This window comes from Gorilla gorilla, chromosome 1 (assembly GCF_029281585.2).
Source record: "Gorilla gorilla gorilla isolate KB3781 chromosome 1, NHGRI_mGorGor1-v2.1_pri, whole genome shotgun sequence".
NCBI lineage: Eukaryota > Metazoa > Chordata > Mammalia > Primates > Hominidae > Gorilla > Gorilla gorilla.
The window spans coordinates 116,401,605-116,419,744 of NC_073224.2; the positions used below are offsets into that span (position 1 = coordinate 116,401,605).

The following is an 18,140-nucleotide window of genomic DNA, read 5'->3' on the forward strand; positions in this document are numbered from 1 at the left end:
AGCTGGGACCACAGGCACACACCACCACTCCCGGCTAATTTTTTGTATTTTTCGTAGAGAAGGGGTTTTGCCATATTGCCCAGGCTGGTCTTGAACTCTTGAGCTGAAGCAATTCGCCCACCTCAGCCTCCCAAAGTGCTGGGATTACACGTATGGGCCACTGCGCTTGGCCTTTAATTTATTTTTAATTCTTTTATTGAGACAGGGTCTTGCTCTGTTACCCAGGTTGGAGTGCAGTAGTGCGATCATAGCTCACTGCAGCCCCAACCTCCTGGGCTCAATTGATCCTCCCACCTCAGCCTCCCAAGTAGCTGGAACTATAGGCACGTGCCACCACAACCAGCTAATTTTTAATTTTTTTGTAGAGACGGGGGTCTCACCATGTTGCCCAGGCTGGTATCAAACTCCCGGGCTCAAGCATTCCTCCTACCGTGTCCTCCCAAAGTGCTGGGATTACAGGCATGCGACACCGCTCCCAGCCAGCCTACTTTTTTGAAAATATGACTTAGTTTCTCAAAGGTAGAAGTGTTGTATCAAAGACTGACTATGTGAAACGCTTAATATTAAAAATGTTGGTTCTGTGCCAGGTGTGGTGGCTCAAGCCTGTAATCCTTGCATTTTGGGAGGCCAAGGTAGGTGGGTTGCTTGAACCCAGGAGTTCGAGACCAGCTTGGGCAACATGGCGAAAACCCATCTATACAAAAAATACAAAAAACAAAAGATTAGATGGGAGTGGTGGCTAGCACAGTAGTCTCAGCTACTTAGGGGGCTGAGGCAGGAGGATTGCTTGAATCTAGGAGGTCAAGGCTGCAGTGAGCTAATATTGAGCCACTGCACTCCAGCCTGGGTGATGAAGTGAGAACCTGTCTCAAAAAAAAAAAAAAATTAGTTCTTTGAACCAATAGCAAAGAATGATTCCAAAATAGCCCTGTATTGGAGGTAGAATCTAGTTATTCTTCCTGGTTTTTCTTTTTCAGTTTCTCAAAGCCCACCCTCCATTTATATAACTTTTATCTGAGGAAACATATGTAACTTATTTCTTCTGTTAATTGTTGGAAAAATGATTAGTAATTTGGTTTGGGAGTACACAGAAAAATTGAGGAAGGCCTTTTATTTCCTAGTTTTATGTCTTCTTTCCCTTCCTTAGTGCTGGTATGGTTTCCTGGCACTGATTTTGAAAACTATAATTACTGGGCCATGGCTATTATCTGTTTCCTTGAGAAGAAATGTGGGAAGGAACTTGCCATGAAGTACATAGCGTGGAGTACAGTAGGGAGGGAGGTGTTTGTTTGATCTGAGAAGTGGTTGAGATGGCCACAAAGTTAAGGGGAAAAAGCTCAGGCCAAGGTGGAAATGCTCCCTTTTTTTTTTTTGAGGGTGGGGAATGAAGTCTCACTCTGTTGCCCAGGCTGGAGTGCAGTGGCATGATCTTGGCTCACTGCAATCTCCGCCTCCCCAGTTCAAGTGATTCTCCTGCTTTAGTCTCTCAAGCCGCTGGGATTATAGGTGCCAGCCACCACACCCGGCTAATTTTTGTATTTTTAGTAGAGTCAGGGTTTTGCCATGTCCGCGGCTGCTCTCAAACTTCAGACCTCAAGTGATCCACCCGCCTTGGCCTCCCAAAATGCTGGGATTACAGGCGTGAGCCACTGCACCTGCCCAGAAATGCTCCTCTTTTTGTTTTTTGGGTTTTCTTTTGAGAAGGAGTCTCACTGTGTCTCCAGGCTGGACTGCAGTGGCACAATCTCAGCTCACTGCAACCTCGGACTCCTGGGTTCAAGCGATTCTCCTGCCTCAGCCTCCCAAGTAGCTGGGATTACAGGCATGCACCACCATGCCCAGCTAATTTTTGTATTTTTAGTAGAGACGGGGTTTCACCATGTTTACCGGGCTGATCTTGAACTCCTGACCTCAGGTGATCCTCCCACCTCAGCCTCCCAAAGTGCTAGGATTACAGGCATGAACCACTGCGCCCAGCCAAATGCTCCTCTTTTTAATCAATGTAATGTAACATCATGTAGTTAAAAATCACATGATATTAAATGATTTTACAAAAAACAGCAGTCCTCAAGCCCAAGCCCCTTTTTCTTTTTCTTTCTTTTTTTTTTTTTTTTGAGACAGGATCTCACTCCGTCACCCAGGCTGGAGTGCAGTGGGGCAATCTCAGCCCCAGGCTGGAGTGCAGTGGTGCGATCTTGGCTCACTGCAACCTCCACCTCCTAGCTTCAAGCAATTCTCCTGCCTCAGCTACCCAAATAGCTGGGATTACAGGCCCACACCACCACGTCTGGCTAATTTTTGTATTTTTAGTAGAGATGAGGTTTCACCATGTAGGCCAGCTGGTCTTGAACTCCTGGCCCAAGTGATCTTCCCCCCACTTGGCCTCTCAAAGGGCTGGGATTATAAGCATGAACCACCACACCTGGCCCCCGCCCCCCTTGTTTTTGAGACAGGATCTCACTCTATCACCCAGGCCAGAGTGCAGTGGCATGATCATGGCTCACTGCAGCCTTGACTTTCTGGGCTCAGGTGTACCTCCTGCCTTAGCCTCCCAAGTATCTGGGACTACAGGCACATACCACCATGCCCAGCTAATTTTTATATATTTTGTAGAGACAGGGTTTTGCTGTGTTGCCCAGGCTTGTCTTGAACTCCTGGGCTCAAGGGATCCATCTACCTAGGCCTCTTAAATCCATGCCGAGGATTATAGGCATGAGGCACTGCACCCTGCCTCTTTCAGCTTTTTCATCTGGTATGCACTTCATATTTCTTTTTCTTTCTTTCTTTCTTTTTTTTTTTTTTTTTTTTTGAGAGAGTCTTGCCCTGTTACCCAAGCTGGAGTGCAGTGGCGCAATCTCAGCTCACTGCAACCTCCACCTCCTGGGTTCAAGTGATTCTCCTGCCTCAGCCTTCCAAATAGCTGGGACTACAGGCCCACGCCACCACGCTGGGCTAATTTTTGTATTTTTAGTGGAGATGGGGTTCCCATGTTGGCCAGGCTGGTCTTGAACTCCTGGCCTCAGGTGATCCGCCAGCCTTGGCCTCCCAAAGTGCTGGGATTACAGGCGTAAACCACCGTGCCTGGACTATTTTCCTTATTAAAAACATTTACAGATCATGTGCCAGACTAGGTGTTGAAAATATAAAAATACAACTAGGCTGGGTGTGGTGGCTCACGCCTGTAATCCCAGCTACTTGGGAGGCTGAGGCATGAGAATTGTTTGAACCCGGGAGATGGAGGATAGAGTGAGCTGAGGTTGGGCCACTGCACTTCAGTCTGGCGATACAGCGAGAGCGACAGAGCCTGCTTCATACCCCTTTGTAAGCCATCCCTCCTTCTCTCTGCCCATCCCTTAAGCAACCATTGAGCTCCTTTTCTCACTATATATGTGCTAACATTACATATGTATTCTGAGAGGCTGAGGTGGGTGGATCTCTTGAGGTCAGGAGTTTGAGACCAGCCTGACCAACGTGGTGAAACCCATCTCTACTAAAAATACAAAAAGTAGACGGGCCTGGTGGTGCATGCCTGTAGTCGCAGCTACTCGGGAGGCTGAGGCAGGAGAATCGCTTGAACCTGGGATGCGGAGGTTGCAGTGAGCTGAGATTGCGCCTCTGCACTCCAGCCTGGGCAACAGTGAGAGACTCTGTCTCAAAAAAAAAAAAAAAGGAAACAATAAATATTAGACATATCTACTCTCTTATGGTTATAGTAATTGAAATTTTAACTCTTACATCATGCTATATTCCCACCTTTCCTTTCCCCTTACCTCATCCTCCCAATAGAAAGTTATAGCATAGTTCTGGCTGAATCAATAGTCAGTGTTTACATTAGTATTACTGTGTAAATGATATCCATTGAGGAGCCAAGTAGTATATATTGATTGTTTCATGTCTTGAACAACCCTTTGTTTATTGTTAAATTATAATTTATTTAAAATTTTACTTTGTTTACTATGTACCTATCTTCAGTTTATTTCCTAAATGTCAGTTCTGGCAAATGCCTATTAATATTTTCTTTCAAATGGTCAACATATCAGATAATCTTAGACGATAATTTTTCTTTTCCTGGAAACTTGCCTCATTGTCTGCCAAGTCACTTTTTAGTCACTAGCACCACCTGCCGACTCTTGGTGAAGTGGAAAGACAGAATTATGATTCACAGGGTTGATGTTCTTAAATCGGAAAATCTCCTTTCTGTGGTCTCTGACTTTGAGAATGACATTCTGGAGGAAGGAATGTGGTCCTTGTCATAGGAGTAGCGGAGAATATAAAATCACTAAATAAGGTCTTTCCTTTGTTCTGTTATCCTCTTCTTTTGTATGTTTCCTAGAAGAAGAAAAGTCTCTGTTGTAATCTTCCTTGTCATGCTATGGTCATTCTAAGCCTTTTGTCTGATCTACCAAGAAAAGAGAGAAAGATGTGCTACTCATTAAAAAAAACAAACAAAACTACAGCTTTATTGACGTATACTTGGTGTATGATAAATTGTACATATTTAAGGTGTATCATTTCATGGGTTTTGACATATACAAATATATATATATATCCATGAAACCACTGTCACAATCAAAATGATGAACATATCTATCACCCCCATGAGTTTCGTCCTGCCCCTTTGGGTTGTTTTGAGACAGAGTCTTGCTGTATCGCGTAGGCTGGAGTGCAGTGGCATGATGTCGGCTTTGTGCAACCTCCACCTCCTGGGTTCAAGCGATTCTTGTGCCTCAGCCTCCTGAGTAACTGGGATTTCAGGCTTGTGCTACCACACCCAGTAGAGACAGGGCATTTTAGTGGAGACAGGGTTTTTAGTGGAGACAGGGTTTTTAGTGGAGACAGGGTTTTTAGTAGAGACAGGGCTTTTTATTAGAGACAGGGTTCTGCCATGTTGGCCAGGCTGGTCTCAAACCCCTGGCTTCAAGTTATCCACCCTCCTAAGCCTCCCAAAATGCTGGGATTGCTGGTGTGAGCCACCGCACCCGGCCTACTTCATGCCCCTTTGTAAGCCATCCCTCCTTCACTCTGCCCATTCCTTAAGCAACCATTGATCACCTTTTCTCACTATATGTTTGCTAACATTTTATATATTTTTACAGTCCATGATCTGCTGAAGGTTTTTAATAATTTGATATGAATGGAAGCAGATGGTATATACTCTTTTTTTTTTTTTGCGGGGCAACAGCTTTTTTCACTTGCATAATTACTTTGAGATTTATCCATGTTGTGTATATCAGGAATTAATTTCATTTTATTGCTGTGTATTCAATTATGTGAATTTCCTGCAATTGGTGTATCCATTCACCATTTCAACATTGAGTTGTTTCCAGTTTTTGGTTATTACAGATAAAACTGTTATAAGCATTTGTATATAAGTTTTTGTGCAGCACATGTTATCATTTCTCTTGGGTCAGTACCTAAGTTTGGAATGTCTGGTTTGTATGGTAAGTGTACACTTACCTTTTAACGAACTGCCAAACTGTTTTACAAAGTAGTTGTACCATTTTACATTCCCACCAACAGCACATGAAAGCTCCACATTTTCCTAACATTTTGTATTTTATTTAACAGTCTTTTCCATTTTAACCATTCTAGTGGGTATGTAGTATTTTTTCATTGTTGTTTTCATTTGATTTGTATTTCCCCAATGACTAATGATGTTGAGCATCTTTTCATATGCTTATTTTGAGCTACCTATTTAAAAATGTTCCATTAATAATAGGGCTAGTTGGGCTGGGCGTGGTGGCTCATGCCTATAATCCCAGCATTTTGGGAGGCTGAGGTGAGCAGATTACTTGAGGCCAGGAGTTCGAGACGTATCTGGTCTGCCATTTCAAATTTCTCCTGCAATTCTTTATCCTCTATTCCCTCCTCTCCACCTCTTTTAAGGACCACAGCCATTCTGCCATTCCCTCAAAGCACTGTCTCTATGCTTTCCAAAGTAACCTTTAGCTAATGGAGAAAATAATGTGTTCTAATGAAAAAAAAAAAAAATTGGGGGAAGAGACATATCCAGGGCTATCTCTTCGCTTCACGGAAAATATAGGTATTTTAACTCAAAACATCCTTTTGAAGAAATACTCTTTGTATTGGTTCTCTTAAAAGAGTAACTTTATCCCTCAGGTGTGGGAATTTCAAGTGAATTGAGAAGAATTTCGGCTGGGCGTGGTGGCGCACGCCTGTAATCCCAGCACTTTGGGAGGCCGAGGCAGGCGAATCACGAGGTCAGGAGATCGAGACCATCCTGGCCAACACGGTGAAACCCCGTCTCTACTAAAAATACAAAAAAATTAGCTGGGCGTGGTGGCGGGCGCCTGTAGTCCCAGCTACTCGGGAGGCTGAGGCAGGAGAATGGCGTGAACCCAGGAGGCGGAGCTTGCAGTGAGCCGAGATTGCGCCACTGCACTCCAGCCTGGGCGACAGAGCGAGACTCCGTCTCAAAAAAAAAAAAAGAAGAATTTCACAGCCAAGTGGTAAGTGAAATTCTTTGATGACACCTGTCATGTAATACTCTTCCTTCGCCCGGGCTTAGAGCTAGCCTTATTACTTTTTTTTTTGAGACGGAGTCTCGCTCTGTCGCCCAGGCTGGAGTGCAGTGGCGCGATCTCCGCTCACGGCAAGCTCCGTCTCTGGGGTTCACGCCATTCTCCTGCCTCAGCCTCCCGAATAGCTGGGACTACAGGCTCCCACCAGCACACCTGGCTAATTTTTTGTATTTTTAGTAGAGATGGGGTTTCACCATGTTGGTCAGGCTGGTCTCAAACTCCTGACCTTGTGATCCACCCACCTCAGCCTCCCAAAGTGCTGGGATTACAGGTGTGAGCCACTGCGCCCGGCTACTTCCCAAATATTTTCAGTGCGTGGTTGGTTGAATCTGTGGATGCAGAATTAGTAGATACAAAGGGCCCTACTGTAATATTTGTTCAGGGGAGTATTGTCAGGTGTCAGGGACTGAGAGGAGAGGTGGAAGATAATGGTGAGTACTTGATTAGGGCAGGGAGGACAGGTGCTCGGTTATGGAGTACCTGAGAAGGGAGGATGAGACCAGAAACAGGGAAGATATTAAATGTAAGAGTTACCTCCTTCATAATTTTGTTCAGAGCAGCATTGTTACTTTAGAGCACCCTCATCTAGAACAGCATTTCTTCTCAGTCTTTCTTCTACAAACTAGATTCCTTCAATTTTGGGCTTTCCCTCCTTTTCCAACTCTCTCTTTTTGGCTTTATATGAGAATATGAGAAGAGAGTAGTTGTTTTTTTTTTTTTGACAGTCTCACTCTGTTGCCCAGGCTGGAGTGCAGTGGCATGGTCTCAGCTCACTGCAACCTCTGCCTCCCGGCCCGGGTTCAAGCAATTCTCGATTCTCATGCCTCTGCCTCCTGAGTAGCTTGGATTACAGGATTACAGGCATGGACTATCATGCCTGGCAAATTTCTTGTATTTTTAGTAGAGATGGGGTTTTACCATGTTGCCCAGGCTGGTCTCGAACTCCTGGCCTCAAGTGATCCGCCCACCTTGGCCTCCCAAAGTGCTGGATTACAGGTGTCAGCCACCGTGCCCAGCCTCAGAGTAGCTTTTGTGGTGACATTGACCACCACAACTCCCCTTTTAGAATCTTTACCAGCTCCACAACCAGAATCTTTAATGGCTCTCTGCTTCCTTGACAATATAGTATAGTGATTAAAAATTAAGTTTCGGGATCCAAACGGCATAGGTTCAGTTTCTGGCTCTGCTATTTGTTAACTGTGTGACTGGAGGCAAGTTCCATAATTTGTTAGCTGTGTGACTGGAGGCAAGTTTCCTTATATAAAAATAGAGATAAGAATACCACCTTCCTTAGAGAGCTATGAGAATTAAGTCAATGTTTTAAAAGTGTTTAAAACATTGCCTGGCAGATTTTAAGCTTCAATAAGTGTTAGATATTAATCAAATTTAAACCCCTTACCCCCTTTTTAAGGTGCTTCATAATCTGGCCTCTGCCCATCTAACCTTCTGTCCCATTACTCCTTGTGTACTGCATTTAAGTTTTGCTCATTTCCTTGCTGAATCATGAATCCATGCATAACTCCAGATGGTTTTCATTGCCTGGAAGATCGTTAACAATTTGAATCTTACCCAGTCTTCAAAGCTCACTTCAAATCCCATCTTCTCTGTTACCTTTTATTATTATTATTACTTTAGTTCAAATCTACCATCTTCCCATCTGAACGTACCATACTGTAGGATTTAGTGAATAATTACACACTCATCACTCTTTCATGTGAATTGGTTTTGTCTCTCCAATAGCCTGTAAACTCCCTGAGATAGAAACAGTATCTGATACTTCCGAGCCCTCTTTCAGTGGAGTGAACACATTGCATTTACTCCATTTCAAGCATCTGTAAAGAGATTCAACATAGGCAACAGAGGATGGTGTGAAGAATTTGTAGCTTTAATAACAGATTAGTTAGGGGGTAGGGATGATACTTCTGTCCTACCTGTGCCATTCTTCAAAAGCAGAGACTCCCTTCACCTAAGAGCTAGACAATGCCTGCTTCATTTTTGAATCAAGAAAGCAGAACATACCTTACACACACATATTCATCAAATAGACTTCTTTCCCTAATTATGTCTTCCTCCTTTGAGTTTCTTATGGCTAATGATCATGTCTTCTGCTTTCAGCTCTTGCCTCTTAAAAATCTCAACCCTTAAATCTTTACTGATCATTAAAACCTTCATGACCTCTAAACTTATAAGGGTGAAATCTGCAGTAAATGGATTAGCACAATTTGTTTACTATAAATGAGGCTGAAAAAATTGGTGAAGAGCCCCACAGAGATCCGGAATGCAGTAACCTTGCCCAGAATCCTTATTCTGTGATAATTTCAACCCTGGACTGCAGCCTCATCTGACTCTGGATAATGTCATTGTTTCACGTGTCTCCTAGGCCCTGCTTCCTTTAATGATTCTTTACATTCTTCTATGCCAATCTGTATCTCCAAATCATTTCCAAACTAGTAATGGGACTGATGGTCTCCTTACTGAATGCAAAGCCACAGAACAAAGAGCCCAGAAAGGAGTGGAGCTAAGAGGGTTGCTGAGGAAAGAGGAACCCCAGCATCTGAGGGGAAGAGATGCAGCTTCTCTAAGTCTGGCAGGAAGGCTCGGGCATCCTCCAGTGCTGCCTGAGCTGCCATGGTAAAGTTGGGATCACCAGAAATTAAAACGTCAAAGACACAGGAATGGAAGTAAGCATCTTCCACTGGAAGCCCTTCCTTGCACAGCCGTCTGGCAGTATCAATGGTTATAGCTCCCCGATGATTGCGCTCTGATCGAGAGAGTCGCTGACTTGGAGGGCACCCCCCAACACAGAGCTGCAGGTCCTGTTCAGCTGAGAAGGCCATGGCCACATCCTCTGCTACCTTGATGGAGAAGGAGAGCTGCCCAGCTGTCTGCCGAATGATTATAGTTGTGCCAATGTAGGCAGCTTGGATCTCCACATGGTTCCCAGGGTTAGCAGTTTGAATCGACAAACTGGATCCCCCAGGTCGGTCACCTCCATTGATAGAACCATCTTCAAAGGCTACAGGAAGATTATCCACCTCAGCCTGATAGACCTTCTGATCAATGCATTCCTGCATGTTCTTAAATATGATGGTGAGCTGTGAGGACAAGAGGGAAAACAGTTCATTTTGGGTTCAGTGCATCTTCCCCCCAATCAGACCTCATACATAGTTAGAGATCTGATCCAAGTAGAGATGCAGGACTACTATGGCCCTCAATCCTTGATCCCTTCTCCTATTTACGTTCCAGTATTACCTCATCCCTACTTAACCCCCTCTCTACTTAATCTTGGCAACTTCCTAGGAGAGGGAAAAGTTTCCCTTCTGAAACTCCTCAGGTCCGCCCTCTCCGACTGTCTCTTCAAGGTTTTCTGCATTTGAGTCAAATTCCCATCAAGGGGAAGTGATTTACAGCTCCAGGTGTTTGGTAGAAGGGAGTGATTCGAGATGGGGGAGAGGTTGAGGAAGAAAAGGGAATTAGGGAGCATTGCTGTTGAATAGTGGGGATGGGGAGGAATGGTGCCCGTGGAAGAATCTCATGAGGTGGATCGGAAGGAAGATTGAGTGCCTGACCTTCCGGGTGGCGGTAGCGTTGGCCCCCAGCGCCATGGGGGAGCTGGTGGCTTGGACAAAGAGGAAGTCATTATCCAGTAGAGGCCAAGCTCCTTGGACACGGCATGTGTGAAAGTGATGGTGGAAGCTGCGCACATGGGGGTCCCCGAAGGAAGCGCAATGCAAGAACCCCGGGGGACGACCATGCAGCCGGGAAAACCGGCCTTCATAGTCACAAGGGTCCGGGGCAGGGAGGCCGGAGCCCGCGCCTGGAAGGGCGGGGCCCCGGGGCGGGGGAGGGGCTGTAGGGCCCTGGCGGGAGCAGTTGTGCTGGATCATCAGGTCTTCGATGCCATGTACCGCCGAATGGAAGGCGAGGTCCCCGCGGCAGGTGCGGGCGGTGCGCCGAGTGCAGAGCGCATAGGAGCGGAGGGCTCGACAGAGGCCGCCAGAGCCCACCCCTCCACCCCGGCCTCCTCCTCCTCCTCGAAGTGCTCCTGATGAACCCCCACCTCTAAGGCTCAGAGTGGACGATACGTACTCAGCATTGCAGCGGAGGATCTTGCATTGAGAATGAGCTAAAGACAGAAGGGAGAGGATTGTGAGACGGCCCTCAGACCTCTGCTCTATCGGAGTGTAGTTTGCTCATAACTCTTCCAAATCTCATCAGGGGTTTCCAGCCTTCCTAAAACCTAACTAAGGGCCTTCCCCAGCCCCCAACCCCCTAGTCCCTAGTTCTCTCGGCTGTCTTACTAAAAGTGTGTAAGCCTGCCACATCTCTTCTGCCTGTCGACCAAGGGCTTCCCCAGTGGCCTTCCCCAGACTGAACGGGAAATAAAATATTAGTATTTGAGAGCAGGGCGAGTGATCGGGACTCTCAGCGCCTATCTCTCCTCACTCATTCAGGCTCACATGCCCACCCCTACATAGCAGCCTACCCTCTAGATTTCCCCAAACCCTTCCCTGGCCCTTCCTTACCATGTCCACAGAGGAGCAGCAGGAGAGTGAGAGTGCTTAGAGTTGGGGGACTGCCATGGGAGGACCTGGGACTAGGGGACTGGCCTGGCTCCCCCATACCTATCCAGCCAGGTTTCCCAGGCGCCGGTTCTTCCCAGCTGATGACCCTCCTACCTAGTGAATTTTGACCGGAAGCCCTGTAAGTGACTGAAAAAAGAAATTTGGCTGGACATGGAGAGAGAGAAGAGTTGAAGATTGGTGAGGATAATGTGGAGTGAATCTGGGGAGATCAAGAAAAGGATGAACAGACTGGAATTTGGGGAGATTGGAGTTCCTCAAACTATAAGTGTGGCAGTTAAGCCTCTTTGCCCTGTTCCTGTGGCCACTTTTAGGGCCCTTGTGCAATACCCCTAGGTGGGGGTGGAGGGAAGGTTGAGTGAACTCAAGGGGGCAGAGTCCACTGTATTGCTCCATTCTGAGCTACCAAACAGCAGGTATGTCAAAGATGGAGGAATCATGGGGCTAGATCAGATACCAGTAATCCTAGTGGGTACCCTAGTAAAATTAGGACCTGAAAATATTTCAGAAACATACTTCTTATTTGTCCCTCTCCATTAGGAGGAGATGCCTTCTAGGAGTCATACATTTCTTTTCCTCCTTTGTGTCAGAACACAAGAAGGATTAGGGGTGGCATACCCATCCCCTCTAGAATATCAGTATTCAAATGAAAAGGAAACCAATCTCTTTTCATCAGGTCTAGAGAGCTGCAATTTTAATCTCCCTCTCTCATGGAATAATGGGATGCAAACCAAACAAGCAAATCAATATTTGTTTTTTCTAAGTCAACAGTTCTTGTATTTTCCCAAATTTCACTCTTTCCATTAATCTCTTCTTTTCAAATTCTGAAGTTCTCAGTCTTTTATGATGACAGGAGTTGGAGAGGGGCTAAATCCCTCCTGCCTAACTCCCCTATCTTATGGGTAAGGATATGATTGGGGGAAGAGTCCTGCAAGAGGGAGAATAGAATGGAGGGACTAGAGTTGTGGGGAGAAATCATTTACAGGGAGCAGCCCCCACCCTTGGAATCTCAATGTGAAGGGCATTGCTAAGTGGGGGCAGGATAGAAGGGTATCAGTGACTCATCATCTGAGGTCATATTTGGCCTTGGTAAGAAAACTACAGAATAGAGGACGTAGGGAACTCCTTCTAAAACTTCATCAGAAGTCTTGAGGTAATAAGGTAAAGAGAGGGCTAAGACTGCCAGAGGAGAGACAGAGAATTAAACTTCAAAAAGCTAGAGGCCAGAGGCCAGAAAGAAATAAGACAGAAAGAGAAATGGAGATTGGGGCACCTTGGTAGGGAGAGATCCCAGCATTTGGACGAGAGACATCCAAGTAGGTGTTTGTAATTTTATAAAAGTCTAACTTCAATATAAAAGCTTATTAAAGGAATTGCAATTTCATTTTGACTTACTGTTTCCAGAGGTCAAACATTACTCTGCTATCCAATTCTCCAGCCATGATTCCCTACTCTGTGGGTCAGCTCCAGCCAGGGGGTCCTCCGTCTCTTTCTCCATGTCTCCCCCAGGTCCCCAGGCCGGCTGCTGTCTCACTGAGGTCAGGGAACCAGAGAAGGTTTGGTATGGGGGGAAGGGGGAGTATATGGCTGGCCAGAGTACTGGACAGCTGAGCAGGGAGGGAGGTGGCTACTGAGTTGACGGTTTTAAAAATAGCTAAGTCCAAAATTCCAGGAACGTTGGTGGGGGTAGGGTGTGGGAGTTGGGGGAGTGGGGAAGGTTAGAGGATTAGAAAGAATATGGAGTATTGAGTGCCAAGTCAGGGAGGGAGGAGAGAAATACGACAGACAAGTCGGATATCCAATTCCAGCTTGTGTGACTCTGTGGTCACTGCCTACTCCAGGCAGCCCTCCAGCATTTTCAATAACCTTGAGCTCCTGGCCTTTAAAAATTACAGTGGGCAATTGGATACCTTTGGTTTACCATGTTCATCCCTGCTATGCTGAGTATTACATTTAGGTTCTACAGATAGTATCTAGGAGGTAGCTGACTTTAAATAAGATCCATAGCAGAGGTAGTTCATAGCCCCTCCCCTATCTTTGCAGAGTATTTCAGAAGGACGAAAAAAGCCAGCTGTCCAGAGAAGAAATCTGAGCTGTGAGTTGCTTAGGATGAGGGTTTGTTCAGTCTATCCAGCTCAGATCCTTGCAGCTGTCTATCCTCCTACCTACTCCATTTTCATTACTTTAGTTTGTACAGCAATTCGTCTTCCTCTCCCTCATGAATACACAAAAAATAAAGGCTCCCGATTTGCTTGGAGAGAAGGCTAACAAAGGCAAAGAGGTGAAGAAAGAATGGAAATAGAATTCTTCTAAAGAAAGAGTTGGAGAAATAGAAAAAGATTCAAAAAGATACTTTTCCTTCCTTTCTTCCTTCCTTCGCTCCCTCCCTCCCTCCCTCCCTCCCTCCTTCCTTCCTTCCTTCCTTCCTTCCGAGATGAGGTCTCACTATGTTGATCAGGCTGGTCTTGAACTCCTTGCCTCAATGAATCCTTCCATCTCAGCCTCTCAGAGTTCTGGGATTACAAGTGTGAACCAACATGCCTAGCCTCAGAAAGATACTTTTATGGAATAACATAATCTTGTGACCATAAATATTGCAAAATCTCAGCACTTTGGGAGCTGAGGCAGGAGGGTCACTTGAGCGCAGGAGTTTGAGGCTGCAGTGAGCTATGATAGCGCCATTGCACTCCAGCCTGGGCAACAGTGAGACCCGCCCCCCACCCCCCTTAAAAAAGAAAAGAGATACTGCAACCAAGGGATTTAGCCATGTCATGTTTTTGCAGCCATAGGTATATCTGAGATCATCATCTTTTAGTACTTGCCAAGTGAAACTAACAGAAGGACCGATTCCAAATACGGTCACTGTATTAGGGTTCTCTAGAGCAACAGAACTAATAGGACATATATCTATATCTATATCTACCTCTATCTATATAGAGATCTATATCTATATCCATGTTTATCTAGCCATCTAGACTGGCCATCACCAGTCTGCTTTCTGTCTCTCTAGATTTATTAATATCTATATAGATATGGATATCTATATAGGTAGATATATAAATAAAGGGGAATTTATTAAGTATTAACTTACACGATCACAGGGTCCCACAGTGGGCTGTCTGCAAGCTTGAGGAGCAAGGAGAGCCAGTCTCAGTCTCAAAATTGAAGAACTTGGAGTCTGATGTTCAAGGGCAGGAAGCATCCAGCATGGGAGAAAGATGTAGGCTGGGAGGTTAGGCCAGTCTCTCCTTTCATATTTTTCTGCCTGCTTTTTATTCTAGCTGTGCTGGCAGTGAATTAGATTGTGCTCACCCAGATTAAGGGTGGATCTGCCTTTCCCAGCCCACTGACTCAAATGTTAATTTCTTTTGGCAACACCCTCACAGACACACCCAGGATCAATACTTTGTATCCTTCAATCCAATCAAATTGACACTCAGTAATAACCAACACAATCACTAAGCCATCTTTACCAGTTGGCTCTATTTTAATACAGAATCTAGAGGCCCTCATAGCACTCTTCTCAGGTATATATATGACAAATATTTTTGTCAAATATATACTTCTCAGGTATATATATATGACAAATATTTCTCAACCATTAGAGGCCATATCACAAGCAGTTTCATTATAGAAATGTAAAATGCTTCTAACCAAACTATTCAAGTGACTTTAAAGCATAATAATTTGACTATGACAGCCTAAATGGATATACTATAATGCCAGAAAATAAATGCAAAAATATTTTTAAATAGCCATATTATGGTGTTAGTGTTGGTATTGTTATTCTGAGATTATTTTAGTTATGAGATAAAACAAATGATTAATAATGTTGGTGTCTCTGAGAACCAGAATTTTTAGTGTGGAATAAAGAGATACATATTTACGATTGATGAAGTTAAGAGAAAACTCCATAATTCTGAATTTAAATTGCAAATATAACTCTGAACTCATGGTTTATTTTATCCTTAAAATTTTCCTAGCTTTACCCTAAAAAGGCCTGGAAACAATGATCCAGTAAAAATAAACACCTCTAGTACTCAAATTGTGCTATGTAAATACCATTTTCTGTTAAAAGGGACCAACCAACAACTCCTTGGATAAGTGGCTGATTTCAGGTTTGGGGCAGGTATTGTCCAAGATAGGCAAGGAAGCTTTCAAAGAGTGTTAGGATTGTAACAAAAGAACTTAGGAGCCAACTAGAATAGTTCCCATTGGCCAAAGATGGGGCAATTTAAGTATCAAAATGGATACTATCTGCAATGGATTGAAATTCATAAAATATGTTTAAATCCATGAATTCACAATGATACTTAAAAATACAAACCCATTGGTCATTGTTGGAGAATGCTGGCAGATCAACTCATTATTTTAAAAACTGCTGGTAATTGGAAAGAATCAAGTATTTATCCTGGTTTTCTTTTGGGAACTGTATCTCAAGATGAGGGGGAAATTTCTCTTTATAGAAGCATTCCAGTAAATAATTGAAGAAGGGATAATATAATTAGAATATCAACATTTTGTAAATCCAAATGAATTAATATATCTAGGCAATGGTCAACAATGACTGTGGCAGGGCACAGTGGCTCACACCTGTAATCCCAGCATTTTGGGAGGCTGAGGTGGGAGGATTGCTTAAGCCCAGGAGTTCAAAACCAGCCTGGACAACATAGTAAGAGCCCATCTCTATGTAAACAAAAAAACAGTGGCTGTTATTCATCATGAAAACAGAGATAAACATGTTTTCCTGATCATAGAGTATATAACTCCACCTTGCATGAAGTAGCCATACCAAAAACAAACAAACAAACTTCAGTCTGAATCTGATTAGAGCTAACTACTAATTTACAGGAAATACAGGAGACATTAAATGGTAACTCAAAGGTGCAAATTCAGACTTTGTGAATACTCTACAGGACAAATGACCTGGGTTCGTTCTTTCTTTTCTTTTTCTTTTGAGACAGGGTCTCCCTCTGTCACCCAGCGATCTCGGCTCACTGCAGCCTCTGCCACCTGGGTTCAAGTGATTCTCATGCCTCAGCCACCTGAGTAGCTAGGATTACAGGCGTGTGTCACCACACTCAGCTAATTTTGTATTTTTAGTAGAGATGGGGTTTTGCCATGTTGGCCAGGCTGGTCTCGAACTCCTGGGCTCAAGTGATCCGCCCACCTTGGCCTTCCAAAGTGCTGGGATTACAGGCATAAGCCACTGCGCCCTGCCAATATGTTCTTATATAAATATGTATATATTACATACACACACACAAATAATGTGTGTGTGTGTGTGTGTGTATATATATATATATATTCTTCACATAGTCAATTGATATTGGAGAAATTTGACCATTATCTTTGTCGAAGCTCATTAACTAAACACCACTGGAAACAAATCTGTAGTCAAAAAAGTTAAATCTACTGGCTTGCTGTAGCAAGGGAGAGAATGCTCCAAAGGAATTATGGGACCATTTCCCTAAGGAGAGGTTAAAAGGAACCTCTTATAGAGTTTCAGCTTCTGTTGGATATTTCTGAACTACAGTTTAGAATAGTGAGGGCTGATTTTGTTGTTTGTTTGTTTTTTCCTAGTCTCTAAAACTCTGAATGAGGACTAATTTGGGATTGAATACTGTTAAGAAGTGGGGGCGTTTCAGTGATTGGGTGTCTAAATAATTCTTACCTAGGAAGCAAGAGGATTATAACCGAAATTGGTAAAGAGAAAAAAGCATTAGTTACTCATGTTAGTCTGAAGAGGGGATTATCTGGTCATTTTTGTGGTAGCAGAGTGGTGTGTCATCTCTCTTTTGTTGAGAATACAGTTGTGGTGTGGCTCTGATAAGCCAAGGGATAGTAACGGCCAACCTAGACTTCCATACTCAGCTAAAATATTATTCCAGAATTAAAAATAAGTAAAACATTTTCAAACACACCAAAACCTGAAGGAATTTACCAACAAAGATTCTTTTTTTTTGAGACAGAATCTTATTCTGTCACCCAGGCTGGAGTGCAGTGGTGTGATCTCAGCTCACTGCAACCTCCACCTCCTGGGCTCAACGGATCCTCCCACCTCAGCCTCCCAAGTAGTTGGGACAACAGGTGTGCACCACCATGCCAGGCTATTGTTTGTATTTTTAGTGGTGGTGGGGTTTTACCATGTTGGCCAGGCTGGTCTCAAACTCCTGACCTCAAGTGATCTGCCCCCTCAGACTCCCAAAGTGTTGGGATTATAGGTGTGAGCCACTGCACTTGGCTGATGTCGTCAACTATTTTTTAGCCATTCTGATAGGTGTGTAATGATATCTAATTTTGGTTTTAATTTGTATTTCCCTTATGGCTAATGATGTAGAAAATATTTTTATGAGCTTATTTGCCATCTGTATATCGTCTTTGATGAGATGTCCCTTCATGAAGTTTTGCTTGTTTTAGCATTTTCTCATTGGAAAAAAAAGAAAAAAAATCAGTTGGGTATATTTGTGTGGGTCTACTACTGGGTTTTCTATATTGTTTCACTGATCTGTATATTTATCCCTCTGCCAATACCACACAGTCTTTAATTCGTGTAATTCTTTTTCTCTTCTTTTTTCTTTACTTTTCTTTCTTTCTTTCTTTCTTTCTTTCTTTCTTTCTTTCTTTCTTTCTTTCTTTCTTTCCTTCCTTCCTTCCTTCTTTCTTTCCTTCCTTCTTCCCTTCTTTCTTTCTTTCTTTCTTTTTTTTTGAGACAGTCTCCCTCTGTTGCCCAGGCTGGAGTGTAGTGGCATGATCTCAGCTCACTGCAACCTCCCTGCCTTGGGCTCAAGTGATTCTCCTGCCTCAGCCTGCCGAATAGCTGGGATTACAGGCACACACCACCACACCTGGCTAATTTTTGTATTTTTAGTAGAGACGGGGTTTCGCCATGTTGGCCAGGCTGGTCTCCAACTCCTGACCTCAAGTGATCTGCCCGCCTTGGCCTCCCAAAGTGCTGGGATTACAGGTGTCAGCCACCGCGCCCGACCTCATTTAATTATTTTTAAAAATTGTG

General features: G+C 44.1%; 1 protein-coding gene and 1 long non-coding RNA gene across 6 annotated transcripts in view; one reads left to right on the forward strand and one right to left on the reverse strand.

Annotated features, from left to right (window-relative positions):
• Nucleotides 1-18,140, forward strand: part of LOC129525697 (uncharacterized) — a 52,984-nt gene that overhangs the window by 11,882 nt on the left and 22,962 nt on the right. The window lies entirely within an intron of this gene.
• On the reverse strand, nucleotides 8,385-12,736 carry HJV (hemojuvelin BMP co-receptor). Of its 3 annotated transcripts, none has more exons than XM_004026473.5 (4): nucleotides 12,521-12,731; nucleotides 11,069-11,254; nucleotides 10,112-10,668; nucleotides 8,385-9,637 (listed from the first exon to the last, which is right to left on the reverse strand). In XM_004026473.5, exons 2-4 carry the CDS (start codon nucleotides 11,163-11,165, stop codon nucleotides 9,014-9,016), a joined length of 1,278 nt encoding a protein of 425 aa, XP_004026522.5. In that variant the 5' UTR covers nucleotides 11,166-11,254; nucleotides 12,521-12,731; the 3' UTR covers nucleotides 8,385-9,013. The 3 variants fall into 3 exon arrangements, 2 of the variants coding, with proteins under 2 accessions (XP_004026522.5, XP_018877016.4); XM_019021471.4 differs by having other exon boundaries at nucleotides 11,069-11,272; XR_010130407.1 differs by lacking the exons at nucleotides 8,385-9,637; nucleotides 11,069-11,254 and having other exon boundaries at nucleotides 10,605-10,668; nucleotides 12,521-12,736.